General features: G+C 37.1%; 2 protein-coding genes across 7 annotated transcripts in view; one reads left to right on the top strand and one right to left on the bottom strand.

Moving 5' to 3' along the window:
- Positions 1-21863, bottom strand: part of Srfbp1 (serum response factor binding protein 1) — a 30040-nt gene extending 8177 nt beyond the window's left edge. Inside the window, exons 1-4 of one of the 2 annotated variants that reach the window (XM_090340056.1) lie at positions 21713-21863; positions 17666-17754; positions 16684-16756; positions 1242-1313 (exon numbers count right to left, since the gene is read on the bottom strand). In XM_090340056.1, coding sequence (XP_090196182.1) covers positions 1242-1313; positions 16684-16756; positions 17666-17754; positions 21713-21748 — 270 coding nt within the window. In that variant the 5' untranslated portion in view covers positions 21749-21863. Of the gene's footprint in view, positions 1-1241; positions 1314-16683; positions 16757-17665; positions 17755-21277; positions 21418-21712 lie in introns of those variants that run through there. The other variant, XM_090340057.1, reaches the window with a different exon arrangement.
- The window catches only part of LOC150057313 (uncharacterized), a 207122-nt gene continuing 205506 nt past the window's right edge, over positions 21721-23336 (top strand). For all 5 annotated transcript variants that reach the window (XR_016536812.1, XR_016536810.1, XR_016536813.1 and 2 more), the window contains exon 1: positions 21721-22015. The gene's annotated coding sequence lies outside the window, so the exon portion shown is untranslated. The remainder of the gene's footprint in view (positions 22016-23336) is intronic.

The raw sequence follows: 23336 nt of genomic DNA, 5'->3' as shown, positions 1-23336 counted from the left end.
AGTATTTATTGTGAACACAAAGCATTTGGTGTTTAATTTTTCAAAGAATTTTGCAAATGTACCTCTGAATGTAAACAGACTAAAAATAATACTAATTCTTTGGAATGTTGTCTAAAATAAAACAAATGCATCTAAATGAACTGGTGGAGGAAGAATGTTAGGAGAGATACTTGTTATAATTAGTTGAATTTAGTAATGCTAAGCTTTATCTAAGGATAAAATTAACATTGTGTCAATCAAAACCATTTAGCAAGAAAATTGGAAAGTTTACTTGGCTGGATAAGAATTATAGCAAACTATATAAGGACATTTTGGAATTAATAGATAATATTTTCCATTGTTGGGAAAATATAGATAATAAATACTGTCATGCTTTGTTTGCTAAATTCTTATGTAAGATGAAATTTTAAAGAATACCAAAGCCAGTATACATGCTGTTAAATGTTAAAATCAAATAAGGCTTCTTCTCACAAAGTTAATCTGATATATACATTATTTAGGTCAATGTAAATAAGTATCAATGATAAAACCAGCCATTTAATGTTAATAGAAATACTAGTCATTCCAGCTATTTCTCAATCAACTGGAGAAAATAATAGCTCTGTGGTAAGGGTATTTTTAGCAACTGTGCTTCTTTTCTGTTTGAAAAGACAGAAGACTCCATGTATGTGCTGTTTTCTCTAAGTCATTAGGACAATTTTTACAGGATAGAGTTATTTACCTTCCCTTAAATAACATATTCCTTCTCTGGGCCCAATTTTCAGCCATGGATCAGTCTCTTAATGGGTATGTCTATAGTCAGCATATAGTCTTCGTTTGTGAAGAATTATCACATTAAAAAAATTGAAAGAACAATGATAAAGCAGAATATAGTGGTTAACTCCATGTAATGGTAATGAATTCTAAGCAAGCACTTCCTCTAAGCAAGAAAATAAACTTTTAAAAACTTCTCTTTTAATAATATAAAGCCATAGGGAGATGGTAACATGACAGAAATAAATGGTGAGGAATGTAGAGTAGGATATAAGAGAATAGTAGTGATATGATTTAATGTTTTATAATTTAATTAACTATAATATTCTATAATAATGTTCTATAATATTTAATATTGTATATCTTAATTTGGTACTGGTGGTGGTGTAAATGAAAAGGAGGAATGGAAAATGGTTAGAGCTGAAGGCCAGGGAAGAGGACAAGATAAGATGTTTCATACTGGCACTTAGTCCCCACAAGAGATATACCTTTTTGCAGATCTTTTCAAAGTTGATGTCATCACTAAGAGCAGATTTAGTTACTTCATCAGGTTTCAATTCCTGTGACGGGAAAAAAATGCAGTAATTCAAGTTAAACAGCTATTATTATGAATTAAATTCCTTCTATATCTTGCATCGTGAAAGGTAATGTTGGACCAGGAGTCTGGCCTAGTGGTACAGTGCTTGTCTAGCATGCACAAAGAATTGGGTTCAATTCCTCAGCATCACAGACATAGCAAAAGTCAGAAGTGGTGCTGTGGCTCAAATGGTAGAGCTCTAGCCTTGAGAAAGCCCAAGGACAATATTCAGGCCCTGAGTTCAAGTCCCAGGACTGGCAAGAAAGAAAAGAAAGAAAAGAAAAGAAAGAAAATAACATAATATTGGCAGGGAATGTGGCCTAGTGGTAGAGTGCTTGCCTTGCATGCATGAAGCCCCAGGTTCGATTCCTTAGTACCATATATGTAGAAAAACCTGGAAGTAGTGATGTGGTTCAAATGGTAGAGCACTAGCCTTGAGAAGCCCAAGGACAGTGCCCTGGCCTGAGTTCGAGCCCCAGGAATGGCAAAAAAAAGATTATTATTTTCAATCTAATTTGCACAACTTGCATGCTTGGCTGGTTTAACTCTTCCACTGGAATATATATCTTTAGCTGCCTTTGACTGTTTTTTTTTTGTATTTTATATAATTTATTATTATTAATTTAAGGGTTATGAACAGGGGGTTACAGTTACATAAGTAAAGCACATTAAAAAAAAATAGTTACCCTCTTGGCTTTTTTTTTTTTTTGGCTAGTCCTGAGGCATGAACTCAGGGCCAGAGCTCTGTCCTTGGGCTTTTTCCTCAAGGCTAGCACTCTGCCCCTTGAGCCACAGCACCATTGCTGAGTTTTTCTATGTATGTGGTACTGAGGAATTGAACCTGGGTCTTCGTGCATGCTAGGCAAGCACTCTACCACTAGGCCAAACTCCCTTCCAGCCCCAGGCTTGTTTTATAGAAGAAATTAATAGCCCCCCCCCCTTTTTTTGCCTATGCTGTCTTTGAACTATAATCATAGAAGCCTCAGCTTCCTAAGGAGCTAAGATTATAGGAATAAACTATCAGCACCCTGCTTACAATATGAATTTTTAAAATTTATATATATTCTTATTGTGATTGTAAAGGCTTTACAAAATCTAAATTTTAAACAAAGAACTACATTGCTTAAAGATATAGGGCCTTCTAAGTTTTACAGTCCAATGAAGTTACAACAGGAACAAAATTTTTCAATGACATATTTCTCAGAATATATTCCCACGGTTAAATAAGACATGACTGAAATTAATAAGATAATGCCTTATAAGGTAGAGCTGTATGTGAATATACTCAGACTATATTGAAATAATAGGAATTGTATTTTCAATTACACATGGAATATCCACAGAAACTCCTGAAGTAATCTGATTTAAAATGATAAGTAATCTGGATAGATTATTTCTAAAAAGAAAATAGAAGTGGTCTCCCCTAAAATAGTCCAACATCACTAATCATCAGAGAACTAAAATCCAAACCACAGAATGCCAGTCTTTAATTCCAATTTCCTCGGCAGGAAACATTTTCTTTCTCCCTACATTAGCCCTGTAATACTAACATATTTTTTCTGAAATTTAAAATAAAAACAAGCAAAAACCCACAGTGAGATACTATACCAGTTCACCCTAGTCAGAGTGTTTATTATCAAAAACATGAAACTTATCATATGCCAATGAGGATGTGGAGTTAAACACTGTTGGAAAAGTAAATTAGTAAAGTAATTGGAAAATAATAAGGTGCTCCTCCAAACTCTGTAACTGGAACTACCATATGATTCAGAAATCCTGCTATCAGTTACACCAAATTTAAAGGTTTCCAGCACAGAAATGAGAAACAGGAAAGGTTAATTACCCTGGTTCGATCCTTTCACACTGTATATATTTGTCAAACGTTTGCATTTAACACAATCTCTTGCCAGGAAGCTGGCAGGTGGCTTATGCCTGTAATTCTAGCTACTCAGGAGGCTAAGATCTGAGGATCAAAGTTTGCAATTGAGCCAAGTGATTTCAAGCCTTAGTACCTGTATACACACACACACACACACACACACACACACACACACACACACACACACACACACACACACACACACAACAAACTCATCTCTTAGCTCCAGATGCCTGGTAGACATTAAATTTAACAAATACACCCTATAAAATAAAATAAAAATGGTTTGGTAGTTTCACAAATATGACCTATGATAATAACAACCTCTCCTTTTAGGGCATAATTAGCTCTGGGCTGGACTGAATTCATCTTCCCAAAGATGTCTGTATCTTCATTTCCACACTGCCAGTGTGATATTGGTTGATGTAAGTAAGGGCCTTGAAATGAGACCTAGATAATGCAGGCTGTCCCAAAGGTCTCAAGGTTCCTTGTCAGAGGAGAGCAAAGGAAGCAGAGTAGAGAAGAAAGGACAAAGCAGAAGCCAGAACAGGAGACACAAGAGGGAGAAAGAAAGCTTAAGATAAGCCATTGACCTTAAAGAAAAGGCTGAGAGTGACAGTGGCCTATGCAGAAAAAGCAGTAAAAAGACTGCCCTAGAGCCACCAGATGTTCAGTCTCAAGGTCACCTAAACATTTCTAGTCGCCAAAACCTTATCTGTGAGGTTTTATGCCAGTAAAACTTAACATTTCTTTTTTTTTTTCTTTTCTTTTTTTGTGCTTGAGTTCAGGGCCTGAGCACTGTCCTTGGACTTTCTCATGGCTAGAGCTCTACCACTTGAGACTCAGCAGCACTTCTGAGTTTTTCTCCATGTATGTGGTACCAAGGATTCCAACCTGGGTCTTCACACATGCTAGGCAAGCACTCTACCACTAGGCCAAACTCCCAGCCCCCACATTTACTTTCTTAAACAGCAGAAATTATCTCCCCTTAGTCTTCACATTATAAAACAAGTCAGCATATTTTCTGCTATTATATACTATAGATAATGCCAACAATTTTAATATTTACTTTCAAACTTAGTAAAATATATAGGCCCCTGACTGATTTAGTAGTCCTTGTCATAAAACCTATACTTGAGTACTTTGGGCCAAGACATTTATTGCTTTTAATACAACTGTTGTACCCAAATACCTAGGACCCCGAAAGAACCACCAGAGGCCGAAGTCAAAGCAAAGAAGCAAGGGTCATTTATTATGAGTTCGAACTCGGACCTCCGTGTACCCGTAGCCAGCAATGCTAAGAGACCCCAAACAAAGGTTTTACACAGCTTTTATACAAACAAGTTTTAGGGGAATTCCATAGTTACAATCACCTGATTGTAACTCTGAACCACTGGTCACTTAAAGACTGGTCAGAGCTCAGGTGTCTAATCACTGAGCATTGTGTTGCCACCTGGGGTTCAAGTCAGGGCTAGTTCCGGGAACATGTGTTTTTGATTCCTAGTACATGGGCCCTGAGCAAGAGGGGGGAGGGGGTCATTCCACCAGAACATGGGATAATCTTGGCACAACAACTATGTATTAAAAGGTATGTTATCTGTTGGGGGCCGAGTAACGCCATGTCTAATAACTTTCTGCTGAGGCTTGTAGTAGGGATAAAACATGTGGATCTCTTTGTCCTGTCCATCTTTTATACTGATAGGTTCCCTCACCCAATATAAGGAGGAGGGATTTAGGGAATAAAGAGAGAGATCTTCCTGCCTTGATGAAGCTGCGTGGGGTCTCTGTTCGTGCTCCGGGGTAAGAAGGCTGGGTGCAGGAGGACATTGGGCCCCTTCCTCTCGCGGCTTGGCCTAGTCGGGGTGTGTTCTTCCCTATCCCCCTACTAGTAGAGGGGGACCAGGGACGAAGGACCCCGACATGTTATCTACAGAGATATTCTTTTTTTTTTTTTCCTTGCACTCAGGCCTGGGCACTGTCCTTGAGCACTTTTGCTCAAGGCCAGCGCTCTGCCACTTGAGCCACAGCACCACTTTTGGCTTTTTCTGTGTATGTGGTACTGAGACACAACCTAGGGCTTGGTGCATGCTAGGCAAACACTCTACCACTAGGCCACACTGGCAGCCCCACTGAGAAATTTCACAGAAAATATGAGTCAAGTTAGCAAACATGTATGGACAGGAATCCTATTTTATAAAAATTTTTTGTCAGAACTGTTTTAAGTACACATTGAGTAATAAACATTTTTAGACTACACAAAAGCTACAAATATAATGCAAATATTATGAACTCATTCTTCCCCTTCATTTTGCTTTTATTAAGAAGTAAAAAAAAGTCAGAGATTAACTTTCTTACAAATGGACAAATACTATAGTAAATCAGCAAACGTTAGTTTTCTGGCTAGGAGTTTGGCCTACTTGTACAGGGCTTGCCTAGCATGTATGAAGCCCCTGGGTTCAATTCCTTGGCACCATATACAAGCTGGAAGTGGTACTGTGGCTCAAGTGGTGGAGCACTAGCCTTGAGAAACCTCAAGGACAGTATGCAGGCCATGAATTCAAGCCCCAGGATTGGCAAATAAATATAGACAAACAAGTATTTTTAAAAATGTTAGTATTCTTCTCAAAACCTAGGAGGGAATTTTACCCATAACCTTTCTGTACCCTCCTAAGTCTGCTTTGGAGTCCACTTGAAAAGTTCATGTTAAATTGCAATTTTTTTTCTTAAACCTAGATTTTATCTATTTTTTTGACTGAGAATATTTAATACATATTCAAAAAAATCTTAAACTACTTTCCATATTCTAGGATTGTATTTAAATTTTATGATAGAATATAACTTGGTAGGAGTTCAATACTATTTTAAGAATACAGAAATACTCTCCAAACTGATTATGGAAGCTAGTAATCAAAGAAAAATTCACTACAGTATCAGATTAATAATTCAGTGTAAAGGATGTTAAAGGAACTGATTTTTAAAGATCTGAAGTCATTTTCCAGAATGTCTGGCCCATGACTTGAGGCTTACCCAGCAAAATATCAACTCTCTTCATTGTAAATAAATGAGTTAAGAGTGCTGGAAAGTGGTGAAGATGTCATACATTGAGGATAAAACTTTAAAAAAATCCCAGTTTAATTAAAAAGGGAACACAGACAAGTGGTACTTAGAGGTTTGTAGTAACACTAATTTCTCTTAAGCTTTCAAGCATTCAGATTATCCAACCTATATTAAATGATAAAATAAACAATTATATTCTTTAAAGTGTAAGTACTTGAATTTACTAATTCATTGACAAAAGAACTGAGAATGACTTCAGCTGTTGTGTTTTCACTCGTGTGGAGAATCCTGAATGGTTCCCACTGCACAAGCCTGTGAAGGTCTCTCTCTTCAGTGTAGTAACCCGTTAAGATTAGCTGTCTAATTCAGTTTTTGTAAAAGTGCTTAAATTGCTTGAGCACCTGCCTCTGGTATTTTCCCGGTAAACAGGACCACCTGTGTGTACTGCTCTCCTTTAAAGTTCAGCCCCACAGAAGGTTGGGACTGCTCTCTGTCAGCCCGAAGGTGGAAAGTAGCCGATGCGCTGCTATTAAACTGATTCCTAGTTCCTTTCACTGAATGCTGGTGACTCTATGACTGGGGGGCTCAGGGATCCCAAAATGGCTGGAATATAACATTCAGGACACAGGTCTTTTGCAAGTCCTGGACTAGGACCCAATGTCTGAGCCCTGTGTCTGACTCTAGTCTGTATCCTTGCAAAGCAATAAGTTGTAATTGTTCCTACATCAGCTTTTGTTGAGTCCTGAGCATACTACTAGGGACTCACTAAATAAATAGTCTTGGGAACTACTGACCCATTCATTCATTTTTATGATACATGAGTCTCACCTAAGGTATCACAAAGGTAGATCTAGAAGAGTTATACTTTATTACCATATCCTGTTGTCAATGACAAGTTTTCTTCTTTCCTGTCTCCCTCCTGGCCGCCTCCCTCACCCCTATCCCCTACAGGGTTTCATTATGTGGCCTAGGTTGGCCTCAAATTCCTAATACTCTTGTATTAACTTTTGGAGTGCTGGGAGGCCAGGCATGTAAAACCATGCTTAGCTTAGAAAATATTTTAGTTCCTTCCTAAACTAACACTCATCAAGTTTCCTGCATTAAAAAAAAATCACTCATTAGTTAGATGAATTTTAGTTTACTATTGTTGAATGAAAAGATCATGAAGGTATATTTATGTGTTCTACAGTATCATTTGTTGCACTGTATTGCTCAAGAGTCTTAGTACTGGGTACAACACAAAGTAGATCTAATGAGAACACTGATCTCTGTTCACAGGACATTTAACAGCTCTCGCTCATTCAAGTTTCTCTTAATCATCTAAATTAGAAACCTAGTTAATCTTCACTGTCGTCCATGTTGAGGTTTGAATCTAAGTACTATGACCTTGAATCTAAGTACTATCACCCTAACATAGACTGTGTGTAGAAATGATTTAAAATAATCTGAACCTAAGGATTTAAAAAGCACAGATATTTCCTTATAGAATAAAACAAAAATAAAACAAAAACCCGAAAGCCAAAAGCCCCAAAGGATGCACATTTAAGTATATCACCCTACAACTTGGGATGGTACACTTGGCTCTCTGCTAAAGAAGCCTTCTGTCAGTGCTATGCACCTTTCTGAGAATAACACCTGAGAAGGTGTTCGTCAGGATTTTTTTTTCTTGGTCAGACACAACAATGGTATTTAATAGCCTTAGGATTTTAATTTCTGCTTTTGTAATGATAATTTTCTGTAGCTTAGGTCATCTGTTCATCTTAATTCAGTAAGATGACATTTGAGTTTAAAATTCTTAAAACATGAAATAAAAACTGAGCTAACAGGAAAGTTTTGATGGAGGTAAGAAAAAAAAACTATACAAGGAACCAATATGGTGCCTGGAATCCTTGCTACTTAGGAGGCTGAGCTCGTAGGATCTAGGTTCAAAACCAGCCCAAGAAAGAAAAGTTCTTGAGACATCAAAATCTGGAAGGGGAGCTCTAGCTCAAGTGGTAGTGTACCAACTTTGAGTTAAAAACTTCAGGGATAGCACCCAGGCTGAGTTCAACACCAAGTTCATGCATATATGTGTGCACACACACATACACATATCTAAAAAGCCCACAAAACAAGTCAGGTGTCAGTGACTCACACCTATAACCCTACTCAGGAGGCTGAGATCTGAGGACTGAGGTTTGAAGCCAACCCAGGCAGAAAAATCCTGTGAGATTCTTATCTCCAATAAACAACTCAGAAAAAGCCAAAAGTGATACTGTAGCTGAAGTGGTAGACCACTATCCTTGAGCACAAAGGCTCAAGGATGGCACCCAGGCCTGGAATTTTAAGCCCCTGGACAGGCACAAAAACAAAAAAAAGAAAAAAAAAAGTCATGAAATAACTCGGAGAGTTATCATTTTGGCCATTTAAAGTGATCCTTTGGTATACATTCTTCAAAAATGTAATTTAACTGGGCAGTGGTGACATATGCCTATAATCCTGCTGAGATCCTTTCTTATTCCCCTGTCCTTAATTTCCTGTTTAGCCTGAAACCACTGTCTGCACCTCAAATATGGGTAAAGATCTATCTTTCAGTAAGTCTTCCTCTGCCGTTCACCATAACTCAGATGTAAGAGGCAAGTGGCCAGGCAAGGGACTCTTGGACTTAGAATCTGGAGTCTTAAAAACCCATTTCCAGTAGGGTACCAAGCAAGCAAGCCAAGCAAGTAAGCTTGGCAATCAAGCACAAGGCTTCAAGCCCCTGTACTACATTCTCCAATCTATTTTAGGTTTGTTCAATTAACATTTCAAATATGTTCATATACATATATATATGTATATATATACACACATACAAATATATGTGAAAATGAAACTAGGAAAATTGGGACAAGTAGAGTTGGGAAAGAATGATGAAAGGAGTTACAGTGATCAAGAAGCATTGTACACATTCACTGACATACTCAACTGAAACCCCACTGTACAACTACTTAAAGATAAAATAAAACAAAACCTACAGAAATAGAAAAAGGAAAATGCACAAAGTAAAGTAAGTGAGGGGATATAATGGAAAAGAGGACAAGAGATACAGTTGGTCAGGATGAGAAAAACTTTTACTGATAATAAGAATTAAACATCAATCTTGGCAAGCAGAAGGAAACTAATTTAGGTCTTGAACAGAAGAATGATAAAGTAAATTTACTACTAGGACATTTTATTGCTGTCAGGTTTTTTGCTGGCAGCCATTGTAGACACTTAGCCAATTACTAAATGTCTACAATAGTGCTGTCTCATTTTACTTCCAAGTTGAATTTCATGTCTGAAGTTAAATCTTCATACTCTAAAAATTGAGATGAATAGTAATTAAACATAAACCTAATAATTTAGTAAAATGAAGAGCAAAACCTTTTTCTCCCCTTTTATTATAGACTATCTCTTACCCCTTTTATTATACACTATCTCTTACAAAAGCAATACTTTTTAGAAAATAAAGAAATGAACAGCTTGCTAAACGTAAGGGATGAAGCACAGTCACATATTCTATGGCAAATAAAAACACCAATGACTCCTGAAACATGAAAGAATTCCTTTCTATGGTCATTTTTAAAAATGTAGGTAGAGAAATGAGAGCCAAGAATTATGTCAGAGTGAAAGGAAAACTGGAGGTCTAAGGAGTAAGATACAGCAGACCAGACAGATTCTTCTCATTCTGGAAATTCCTTTCTAATAAAGTGGCTGGTCTGAGGAGAACAGTTATGGTTTTGATGTGAAATCCAAGCATTAGTGTTAAAAGGATGTAATACTCGTAAGTGGCAAACTGCTAAGAATAAAGAAAATGCTTAAAAAACACTTAGTTTTTATGTCATTGGTCAAAGAAAGTATATTAAAAAAGAAAATAATTGACCGGGAGTTTAGCCTAGTGGTAGAGTGCTTGCTTAGCATGTATGAAAACCCAGGTTCGATTCTTCAGTACATAGAAAAAAAGCCAGAAATGGTGCTGTGGCTCAAGTGGTAGATTTCTAGCCTTGAGAAAGCCCAAGAACCCAAGAGCAGTGCCCAAACCCCGAGTTCAAGGCCCAGGACTGGCAAAAATAAATAAGAAAATAAGAGATGGGAGTGAGGGAAATATGTACATGTGTGTGTATGTATTACCTGATATCATGTAGTCTATCACCTACACTGTTCACAAAAATGCAACAGGGACAGGGACACTTTTTCAGGCTAAGATGTAGGAACAGGGACAGTAGATGTAAGGAAATATTTGAACTGATGTAAGGATGTATTAAACAGGATACAGAGGAATTATAAGAACATGGTCTTTGAGTGAAAAGAACTGAAGGAAATCAAAATCTGAGGGAATTTAGCCTATTTGTTATTGTAAATTCAAAGGCTTTCAAAGTATTTTCTTGAGAACCTTTAAGTCAAGAGCACATATTATTTGTAAAATCTATACTACCCATTATTTCCATGTTCTCTTTACATTTGTTGAAATATAGTCTCTGTTGCTAATTCTTTTGATCCTAAAGGGGATTTGTCACAGCTCTACTTCCAGCATTTTGGTGGTTAATTGGAAATAAGAACCTCACAAACTTTCCTGCCTAGGGTAGCTTGAACCTTTGATCCTAAGATCAGTCTCCTGAGTGGCTAGAATTAGAGGCTTGAGCCACTGGCACCCAGCAAGGATTATTTCTCCTATTTAGCTTTCAGTTATTATTTTGAAATGACATTAATTTTTAAACACATGCACAAAGTCCTTTAATCAGGTAATCTTCAGCTTTAGGAAGGCATAGCCTTTCAAAATATACCGAATTATAACCAAATCTCACTTTTTCGAAACGTACATTTTTATTAATTTCATTTCTTTTTAGAATTGTGTGGTCATTAAAATTCTAATGCAAAGAGGACAGAAGCATCTTCATAATTTCTATTTTTTTCTTATGATTGTCTACGAAATATTTTTATTTAGGCTATAGGAGTGCTGAGAAAAATGGGTTAGAAAATATAGATTTGGATTGAATCCTACCTTTGGCTTTCTGTAATACTGTGACTTCAGACACAATGATTAACCCTTTTGAATCCTCAGTTTCAGTCAAATGACAAGTCTGTGGCATGAAACAGTATCAATTCTTGACATTCTTCATTGGAACTTGATTACACCCTACCATCTTGATCAAGTAATAAAATTAATATTTGTGGTTAAATTGTCATACTTCCTTGATTAACATTTGTGGCAATATCTACGCTTACAAACCCTTTTCCCTCCCAATCCTGAGGCTTAAACTCAGGCCTGGGTACTGTCTCTGAGCTTCTTTTGCTCAAGGCTAGCACTCTACCACATGAGCAACAGTGCTACTTCTCGCCTGTCCTGTTTGTGATACTGAGGAATCGAACCCACCAGGGCTTCAAACATTCTAGGCAAGCACTCTGCCACTAAGCACATTTACAGCCTTACTAAACATTTTAAAATACTCATTATCAATGGATTTGTTTAAAAAATTGTATAACCCAGCTGCTCCCTTGTATGATATGGTGAGATTGCTTTACAGTAGTCTTACAAATTACATGACAAGTATTCTAATACTTAAAAAAAGTCTGTTTAACACATACATGAGAATGATTAAGATGAGTCTACAAGGTAGTCATATTTCACCTTCATTCTATTTTCCTTCATTCTATTTTCCTTCTCACCTACTATCTTAGTCACTTGTACTTGTGTGTGTGTGCCAGTCCTGGGCTTGAGCTCAAGGTTTGAGCACTGTCCTTGGACTTTCTCAAGGCTAGAGCTCTACCACTTGAGCTTCAGCACCACTTCTGGCTTTCTTCTATGTATGTGGTTTCAAGGAATCGAACCTGGGTCTTGCATTCTACCACTAGGCCAAACTCCAGGCCCCGTCACTTTTACTTTTTACTTTTACATTTATTCCATAGTCCAATGACGACATTAATTCACTGAAGAAATACAAGCTGATTACCTGTTTTATGCTCCAATAAATACAGTAAGCATGAGCTAGAAAGACAACATTACATCCTGAAAGAATGATATTAAGAAAGACCCAGAGTACTAAGCAACTGCCAGATCCACCATGAACTTACAGACCTCTGTGTTTTGGTTATGATGCATTCTATATATCCCAAAAACCATTCCCAAGCAGCTCATATTCAATTAGATCATTTAACATTTTTCCTATTACAAAATAAGAAAATAATGTATGGCTTTTTATCATACAGTATGTATTCAAGTTTACAAGTGCAAATATTTGAAAATAATTTGTTTCCATTGAGGAGATAAAAAGTCTAAAAATGGGGGGAGATATCTCATCTCTTGAAACCTGATCATTCAGCTGCTTTAAAAGCCCTTTGTCTCCTCAACTGCGTTTCCAAGGAACTGTGTTGTAATAGTTACCTCTTTTTTCGAGCACCACATTATTTCAACAGCAGCACTGGTTGCCTACAACTTTTTAATTAATTGTTGAAAAGTGCTTTGGATACATTCAGTTATTAGGAAATATCCTATCAAGGCTGAAAATTCAAATTTCCCAAATTACAAAGCTTTAAAAAAAAAGTCAAAAAGAAATAAGCATGGTTTAAAAAAAAAAAGCCCACTACCATATGATATTGCTTCTTACTTCTCACTTCTCAATCTTGTTTACACACTGAGCAGTCTTTGAGGTAAACTAGTCCTGGGAAGCGATTCCAAAATTAGGTGCTAAACAGTAATAACTCTCTCATCACTCTGGCCAACAAAGGCCTGCAAGCTCACATTTGTTTTCACACTGAAGTAGGAAGCTGTATGGACCGAGAATGAGCAACATTTCTATTTGTCACAACTGCTGCTCTTTAGAAAGACAGTATCTTTAGCATATCACCAACTAGATGTGTTGTTCTATCAGCATCATTTACAATGAACACCAAGACCCTCAAGTACCACACATGTTACCGTGTAATACATGTTGCACATGCAATATTGTTAATGGCTCAGGAATACTGAAAATACTGATTAAGCGGTAGAACGATGTTTTCAAGTGTTGGATGAGCGAGGAAAGCAGCGTACAGTAATCTCCTAAAAGACTACTAAGAGTACAGAGGGCAATTAAAGCAAGAGATCTTGATCCTCTTTTTAGAAACAAGGAAATTTCTACCTTAAAAAAAATTAAAATTAGAGCTGCATGGCCATAGGGCACTGGCTAAGGGGACTGTAAAATGAAGAACCTTTCCAGTCTTTGGTTCCTGATATAATACTAAAAGCAACAACAATAACAAAACATCCTCCAAATTGCAGCAGGGTGTAGTGTTCCCATCTCTAACCCCAGCATACGGGAGGTAGGTGGATTATGAGTCTGAGGCCAGTCTGTACTAAAATGCAAGACTTGTACCAGGAACAGAAAATACTCAGTAAAACACAGTCATTGCCATTCTCATTACCAAATGGATTTTGTCCACATTTTGAATAATGGTACAGTAATTTTTAATGTCTTTGTCTTTAGCTAAGTAAGCTTAGGGATCTGAATGTGGTGGTAAGGTATTTTAACTCCCAAAGAAAAGGCAATTCTTTGCAAGTTAGTATTCACATTAATATAAAAGTTCAACGAATAAACACTTCTTGAAAATGCAGCAAAGACTTGGAATTTATACATTATAGCCTATAAAATTAGAACCTATGATTTTATAGTATCATAAAGATCAGACCACTTTTAATCATGGCTAGAAAAATCAACTCACAATTCTAAAAATATCATGGGTTTTCTTCAAGAAGATGTCATCTGGCAACAAAATACCCTGTTATCATAGAGAATGAGTATAGGACAGTATGTCAAGGCTAGTGGTATGTGAGCCAAACAAAACAAAACAAAAAACCCTTTTTTGTTTTAACTTTCAGAAGTGAGTAAGCAAAGGTTTTCCTTCAAATTTAACAAAGACTACCGAATCTACTGTTTGGGCACTATATATATGAAAAATAATCACTCCCAAAATTACAAATTTTTTTACCTGAAAAATATTAAATGTCTACTTCTTTGAGAAAAGGTCAATTTTATAAAAGCTTCATAAATGGCTAGACACTGGCAGCTCATGCCTACAATCCTAGCTACTCAGCAAGTTGAGATCTGAGAAATGAGGTTTGAGGCCAGCAAGGCCGACAAATCTGTCAAACTTTTATCTCTAACTAAGAACTAAAAAGCTGGAAGTAGAGGTGTGGCTCAGCTTTGAGTGGAAAAAGCTAAGCAAGAGCCTGAGACTTTGAGTTATACTATTGATATGCACGCACATGTACCCACACACAAACACAAACATAGTATCTAAATGAGAAATAAGATTTGAAACTTAAGAAAAGCAAATATTAGCTTAAAAAATAAAATTAAATTCATGTACCAAAAACATATAGTCTTTGTAGTATATTTTTCATTTTGAAATTTAGTGCTTCAATGGTGTTATAAAAGAAGAAAATGTCAGACTAGCCAGTCCAGAACATGCAGAATACTCTGGCTCTCTATGAGGCTAAAAACTGGTTTTGTATAATTATGAAAAACAAAAAGCCAAATTATTACATTGACAGAACTATTACAATGATAGAAACCTTCTAAATGTATAAACTTGATCACTCAGTTGGATTTCCCTCTGCTGAGATCTAATAACTAAATCAAATTAATTATTGAACATTACAAAACAGTAGTTATAAAGAATAAGTGTCTACTATTCTCAAACTCGTCAAATACTGCATATAAGCTTACTGCATGTATTGCATTCTTTCCACTGTAAAATAAAATCAGCAATTATATATAGTGGCTCAGAGTCTATGAATGACTATTCAGAAGAATTAGATACAATGTAATTTGACAAGGACCTTGGTTTTGAGAATGTGAAAGAAAAAGACAAATCATAACTTCCTATTTTGGTGCTATCCTCAAAGTACAACTTCCCAAAGATTTCTTTCTTATAGTATACCATGAATTAGAAGGTATGTGAAAAAGCTCAGTGCTCTACAACTGAAAGGGACACCAATAATATTTAGGGAACAAAGAACACTGCTTTTTTTTGAATGTATGAAGAAAAACAGGGGAGATTATAACTTTGAGAATGAAAAGATGTATCAAAGGGATTCCATGAACTTTAAAGTCCTATGAAGTAGGGAGGGATAAATATAAGAACATATACTTCATACCAAAGAATCATTTCCTATACCTGTTTTTATTCAAATGAACTAAGATAATGTTCCACATTTTAACCAGTAGGAGTGCCAGTTACCCATGGCCCATGTGTAATCCTAGCTACTCAACAGGCTGAAATCTAGCCTGGTCAGAATGTTCATCTGACTCATTTCCATTAATCACCAAGCTGGGCGCTGGTGGCTCATGAGTATAATCCTAGCTACTCAGGAGGCTGAGATCTGAGGATTGCAGTTCAAAGCCAGCCCAGGCAGAAAAATCCTGTGAGATTCTTCCCTCAAAAACTACTCAAAAAAAGCCAGAAATGGTGCTGTGGCTCAAGTGATAGAATAGTTTACTTATAGTGTCAATGTCCTGAAGTCCTGAATACAAACACCAGGAACAGCAAAAAAACAAAACAAAAACAATTAACCACCAAAAAGCTGAAAGAGTACTTGCTAGTCTTGGGCAAAAGGCTCAGAGACAGTGCATGGGCCTGAATTCAAACGCCAAACCTGGCTCAAAAAAAAAAAAAAAAAAAAAAAAAAAAGTGAGAAACTTTGGTAATGTAATTCAAAATATTGTTAGAGAATATTCTTACTCTTTTATCTAACTCAAAAATTGGCAGTTATGCCAAATTATAATTGCCAAACATACATGTAAAAGTACCCTGTAATTGCAATAATTACTGGTACCAATTGTTGTTTTAAGTTCTGCAATAAAGTTCTCTCCCAGACATTTAATGGTATATCATTTGGTAAATGGAAGTTTCTACCAAGTAAGAGTAATGAAAAAGAGCTAAAAGTTACAGTAGGAAACAGTCTGGTTGAAAAAGAAAAGAATATAGACTATATTGGTCCAATCCTAATTTTAAGTTACTACAGAACTGAGTAACATACTGACCCCCCACACACAAAAATTTATTGAGTTGGCATTAAGCAAACATGATGTCAGCCACCAAAGCCATCATCTACATTCTCACTGGCAAGGACACTTTAATTCCTGAGCTTAATTTAGACTGTATGCCCAAAATTACAGTAAAATAAAAAACTGTAGGCATGAGGTATTATTAAGCAGAGATGAGTTTGTCTTGGCAGTTTTGACTCAAAATTAGTCTAGCACTTCAATAAAGTCAGTTTATAAAAAAAAAGCAAGCCAAAGCAAATTATAATTTTATAAATGTACTGCATTCTTCACCAAATAGACCCACAAATAAGCTTTTAGAAACTCTCAGTAATACTCAAACAAGTATCAAAATGCACACAAATACACACTCATACACATCCTAACAAGCTCACCTTCATGGCATGGATTTCTTCAAGCAATCGTTGAACCCGTCTTTGGTTTTTTAACAGTGCATCTTCAGTTCCTCTGCAAAAAAATATACATACAATGGCATAAAAGAGCATTGTGTAAAAAAAACACTCTATCTTGTACTACCACTTTCCCCTTTTTTCACCCTCCACCCTAATAAACATTCTTATTTTATAAACAAGCTGTAGTCTGGCAACTTACACAATGATCCTATTTTACTGTTCCTGATTGCCTTCCTTAGTCCTAAATACTAAGGTAACATGTCCGATCAAAAGAACTTTTATAAGCTAAAATTAGGTTGCGTATTTTTATTCAACAAAAAAATTGTGCCCTGGAATTATAAAAGAGAATTAAGATGGTTAAATGTCTGTCCATGACAGACAGTGGGGTTATCTTCTAGAACATTTACAAACAAAGAAGAAATTAGGGACAAACATTTGAGGGCTTTCTTTTATGACTTCTTTCAGGATTAAACAATCAGAACTATAGGGAAGAAACTTTCACAAAAAGTATTTTGTTTCATAGTTACATGACATATAATAACATGATAAACCTACAAGTCACTGAGATTTCAATAATAATATTAATAATAATTGAGGTTCTCAATAATTCACAAGAAAGGTGACAGAAAGTATAACTGGTTGTTGATTATACTACATGTATTACTTTAAAATAACTCTGAATAATGAAAAAACAAATAATCCCAAGGCAATTTCATTCTGAGGAGAAAAGGAGATATTTCAAAACAGCAGATTTTATCTATGGATACATTAAGAAAATGTATCCCTAAACAACGATGCTGACAAGGCAGATTCTATCCGGCCCAGATCACCATGCAAAACAGTGTGAAGAATGAGAGAAAATGGTGTGTGATTCTTTAGGACCCACCCTCCAACAATCTTAGTACTAAATCAAAACAATGTTGACATTTTACTTGTCTCAGGAGCTTTATTTCAAACAACTAACTTTTTTGTCTTTAATCTGCTCACACTCCGGACAAGTTTTCGAATAACCAAGACTCGGATTCGTTTCACTTCTTTTCTCATCTTCACAACCTTTGAGGAATAAAAACAAAATTCAAGCCAATTAGCTTAGAAACAAACATACTTATTTTGAATTTTAATGTTATACACTTAATTTACCACTCTAATTCTTGTTTCTATTCATGATTTAATTAAGTCATTTTTTCCAAAAATGGTAAAGGAATAAAGCAACAGTCTAAAAATATGCTGGAAAGCTGAAGTTAAAAAAGTTATAATCTTAAAAAACCCAGCAATTCCAATAATTAATATTTTTCTTAGACCTTGCTGGACATAATAAACTTGGAATGTTACAAACTATGAATTCCGTAAGAGTGTCTCATTAATCATCTTTGTGTTTGTAAATGGTTTTTAATTTATTAAACAAGCATTTGAATTAACAAAATATGGAAATGATATTTAACTTAATTTAAAGTATCCATTGCTTATTTTTAATAATGAACTATTTCAAGCATAATTAAAAAAAACCAAAGATACATTATGTGTGAGCACACATTGCTCCACATGCTAAATCATTCCCCTAGAACTTTGCCAAATTCTAAGAATGAAGAACAGAATAGGCCAAGACATGGTAATATTCTAGTTATAAAAAACTTCATGTTACAATAGTACAAAGCACTACTCAAGGGCAACTTCTCTAACCACAAGCAAGCAGAAGTAACATTGTAAAGAGAATGACATTGTTTGGAAGAGAAAGAAAGGAGGAATAAAGTGAGCCAATTGAGAAAAGAGAGATAATAGTGGAAATGAAATAAGACAGTAAAAAGTGACAGAAAAGTAGAGGAAAAAGTAAAGAACTGAAAGAAGTATGTGTATGTTGCCACCATGATTAACACTGACACATCTGGGGCTGGGAGTTTGGCCTAGTGCTAGAGTGCTTGCCTAGCATGCACAAAGACCTAGGTTCGGTTTCTCAGTATCACACTCACTTTAAGCAGGAAGTGGTGCTGTGGTTCAAGCTGTAGAGCGCTAGCCTTGAGAAAGCCCAAGGACAGTGCTCAGGCCCTGAGTGCCCTGAGCTCAAGGCCAGGACTGGCAAAAAAAAAAAAAAAAAAAAGAAAGAAAAGAAAGAAAAAGTTATTAAAACAAAAGAGACTGATAAATCTGGTTGACAAACTCTAAGCAACAAAATAATGCACTTAAGACAACCAGAAGAAAAAGATTTAGAGCTTATAGTTGACGATGTAAGAGCTATCAGTGAGGCACACCTAGAATTTAGGTAGGCAGATGATTTTAAATTTGGTAAAATTAGCAGTAAAGGAAGCTGGATCACTTCTTGGATAAATAATACCAAAATATGATCATAAATAATGTAAAAAGTTAACATGCATGTAAGAGCCATGTGAACCAATTAAAGAGTCAACTCAAATATAAAAATAGGAATCCAGTGCAAGTTCAAAGAAACGTCTATAGTTCAGACACTCAGAAATCCAGTATGTCCTGGACTAGCTCAATGAGTAGTGTTATGTTGTAGCCAAGATTGAATCAGAAAATAAAATTGCTTTTTGTAGTGCTGCATTCCAATCCATAAAAAGCAGTAGACAGGAAGAGTGTTTACAGGAGTTTAACAGCCACATAAGATACATTTGTTATTAATGTGAATTTGCTTTTGAGAGAATAAGTTGTGCTTCTGGAGTACAGATAAGGAGTTTCTGATACATAACACTGGTAGCAGAGTTGAGCTGGCTTGGCACTGTTTTAGCCAGCTGACTAGTTTCTACTGGAGACTAACTTTGCCACCAATTTGAATTAATCTGTACCAAAAACTTGTAATTAGAAAAATGTAAATGTGTCTTTTAAAAAATACAGGGAATGAGTGATTGTTGTTCTTAATGTACTATGTTATCTCTCATCTCTTTTGCTGTCCCTTGGTTATCTCATATTGTTACAGTATCTCACTTTGTTATCTGATGTATTGGATATATTTGTATTTGGTTATTTGAAATTGGATAGGGAAGGGGGAAAACAAGTTGAGAGATGGAGGTGGGGAGGAGGGAAATGGGGACCAAGACATGAGAAAAGGTATCAATGTATGTAAATTAATGCACCTTCTATCTGGCGAATATAATGTAACCCTTCTATTAATTATAATAAAAATTATATGAAAAAAATACAGGGAAACTTCTACTGGAGACTACTGACTACAAATTTAGATTAACCTATACCAAAAACTCAATAGAAAAATATAAATGTATCTGTGCTTTAAAAAATACATGGAAACTTCCGGATATTCATGAAAACCTCTGGGTATTCACTACTCATATATCCAACAGGCAAGTAATAAAGTAGGAGAAGGCAGTCTGTCCATGAGACTGTGCAGAAACAAGCACTCTCACATTATTACTGCAATTATGTAAATTATGGACCCATTCTAAAGGAAAATATTGCAAAATTACTAAGAATCTATCTTCAGGAAATAGAAAAGCTGATGTACTAACTTTTTATTTTAGCATTCTTGCATAATGTAAGAGATAAATGCAATGTGCACAATAAAGTAGCATTTGAAATAAATGCAGAACACCTACATGAATTATGAATCAGTAATAATGCTGTTTGATGAAAAAAGTAGCTTACACAATAAAAATGGATGCCACACTGATAGGATATTGTATCTACAAAATTTAAAAATATACAATACTGTACCCTGAATACAGAAATATGTTATAAAATCATCGAATGTATAGGTGAGAAAAATGTAAACAATGAAATAAATCTGAGATAGGAGAGTAAAAAGATGGGATTAAATATTATATGGAAAACACTGGTAATTGCTAAATGTAAGAAGTGGATTACAAGGCTATTAGTATAAGTTTTCTATATAAAGTATTTTATAGCTAACAAAATGAATCATAAGTTCACAAAGAATTCTAGTCTTGCCATTCAGATATTAACTGATGGTTGGGTTGTGTTCATTTCTGATGTCCAACAAATGTTTAGAAATAATCTGTAACCCAACCTTTTTTGAGCCTAGGCTGCCACCTAGCAAAATTTATGGGGATAAAAAGGTTATCTTCTTATGGATGGAACCTACTTCCTCTTTCAGAATCAACTATTAAAAAGCACTGGCCATCTCATCCAATTATGATGGAGAAGTTTGTGACTTCATAAAGACCTACAAAGGCAGTTTTTAGACACCCCTATCTTTTACCATACACGCAGGACAATCTCTTTATTCCTTGGTATTTTAGTCCCTTGCTTTACAGTAGCTCCTCTTTCTCCAAGTGGTGGAGGGCTCTCCACCTACAATGGTCACCTGAAACTGCAGAGAACACCATACTCCTCACTTACCATGTTTTTTTTTTCCCCTATACATACTTATTTAAAAATCTGTATTTATTTTGATTTATAAATTAGACACAGTAAGATAAAAATAACCAGTAACAAAATAACCACCACGGTGGACCCCAATAAAAGCACTTTATGGCTACTACGAAGTAAAATAAAGGCTACTTAAACCAAAGTACTGAAATATTGTGACAGTCACTGATGACCTACGGAAGGAAGTGCAAAACGCAGTTTCAACTGGATTCACTATTACCTATGATTCCCTTCCAACGGAATTAAAGCATTCCACTCAACTACCACCACGGTGATGTGCCAGGGCCGAGACTGGCCAGGGCCGGGCGCGGGGCGGGCTGCAGCCTCCACTCGAGATGCTCTTCACCGAGCGGCGGCGCAGTGAGCACGGAGGAGACGCCCTCCTCGGGGACGGGGTGGCGGGGTGGGGGGAGCGGTGGGGGGAATGCCGGGCGGAGGAAGCGGCGAGACCCGGGGCGGGGCGGGGGGAGGCCGGGCAAGCCCTCTCCAGCGCCGAGAGCCCGCGGGGCCGGCGTGGAGCCCGCGGGCCGGGCTCACGTTCGCACACACACACACACACACCCTCCACCCCGGCCCGTCGCTCGTCAGCCGCACAGACACCTCTGGCTGCGAGGCCCACCACCCGCTCTATCGTCTCGGAGGATGCAACACTCACCTCATTATTGAGGTTCAGAGTCCCGGGCGGAGCCATGATAGATCCCGGAAGAGAATCTGAGGCTCTCCGCACGTGAATACCGCGGCTCCCCCCCGCGGACGCGTCGTCCCGCCCCCGACGGCAACCGCTTGTGGCCAAAATTCACTCCTCTACACCAGCTGCCGCCGGAAATCAGGGGCAGACGGAAAGAGAGGCGAGCGGAAGTAGAGGTAACTTCCGGCAGGAAGAACCAGCGGGCCGGAATTGCTTGTTCCTATGGAAACCAGGCGCGAGAGCGGTCCCCTGGGCGTCCTCCTAAGAGAAGTTAGTGTGATGTTATGTTCTAGGTTTCGTGGTGTCAATTTTATTATGTTTCCTTGTAGACACAGCTGTAATGGGGATAGGGAAAAATGCGAGAGGTACTCATTGAGGGATTTCAGTTTTAAATCTAATTTTTGGGAGATATCCGCACGTTTAACATGCACATCTTGTCAACACAGCAGCGGTTTATTCCCTTATAATGTTATGTCCAAGTCTCAAGACGACCACCAAGAGACCACCCAGAGTCAGACGGTCCTAGATGCAAAAGCAAGGCTTTATTCAGGCGGCTGTCAGCTCAGGCTTGGCCCTACACTCCCATACAGCGGGAGCCTAGGAGAAGCCCCGAGCAGCTTTCTACAGGGCTTTTAAAGGCAAAGACCACAGATTTACATCAACACAGCAATCAGCTACTGGAGTGAGATAAGGTAGGGGTTAGGGACAGTTCAGGGCAGTGGAGGTTTCCATGCCAGTAGAGTCCCAATTAACTGTAGGAAGGTAGTTTTATGGCTTTAGAAAACAAATGCCACGAGTTCTGGTTAATTTTAACACAGACAGGTCAATTCCTGGGACTTAATGGCACCACAATTCTGTTTTTTTAATTTATGTGCACTTTTGGATCACTCACAGTTTACATAAGATGGCTGCTGCTTCAGAATGGGGGCACTTTTTTAGCTCTTCAACAACAGGCATGATATCACTTCCTGCAGTCATAGAAAGGTGTGAGTTTAGGTAAATTGAACATTTGAAACAAAACCGGGATACACATTTGCGGCTGTCTGTAAGAATGTCTATTCTGAACGTCAGTCTGCGGGCAGAGGAGACAGTTAAGACTTAACACTGAATTAGAAAATATAACAATGATTAACTGACCTTTAAAAATGAGTCAAGTTATATGTCAAACATAAATTAGCTCTAGAATCTTCACAGATATCCAACAAAGAAACTGGTTGTGTTCTACAGAATCCCCTACCTTGGGCCACACAGATACACAGATACAAGCTTTTTTTTTTTTTTTTTTTTTTTTTTTGACAGACCTGGGGCTTGGCCTTGAGCTTTGTCAAGGCTAGAGCTTTAGGACATGAGCCATGGCTCCACTTCAGCTCCACTTCTGGCTTTTTCTCCATATGTAGTCCTGAGGAGTCAAACTGAAGACTTCATGCATGCTAGACAAGCACTCTACCACTAGGCCACATTCTCAGCCAGGCCTTCTCCTTGTCTATACCCTTCTGTGACTTTTCATCTATGGAGAGCTCATTAATATCTCTTATTCTTCTTATAAAACAATTGATTTCAGTCCCACAATTAGGAAAACTTTAGCCTTAGC

This window comes from Megascapheus bottae, chromosome 10 (genome assembly GCF_031878675.1).
Source record: "Megascapheus bottae isolate mThoBot1 chromosome 10, mThoBot2.hap1, whole genome shotgun sequence".
In the NCBI taxonomy this organism is placed as follows: domain Eukaryota; kingdom Metazoa; phylum Chordata; class Mammalia; order Rodentia; family Geomyidae; genus Megascapheus; species Megascapheus bottae.
This window is presented reverse-complemented; position numbering and strand designations above follow the sequence as displayed.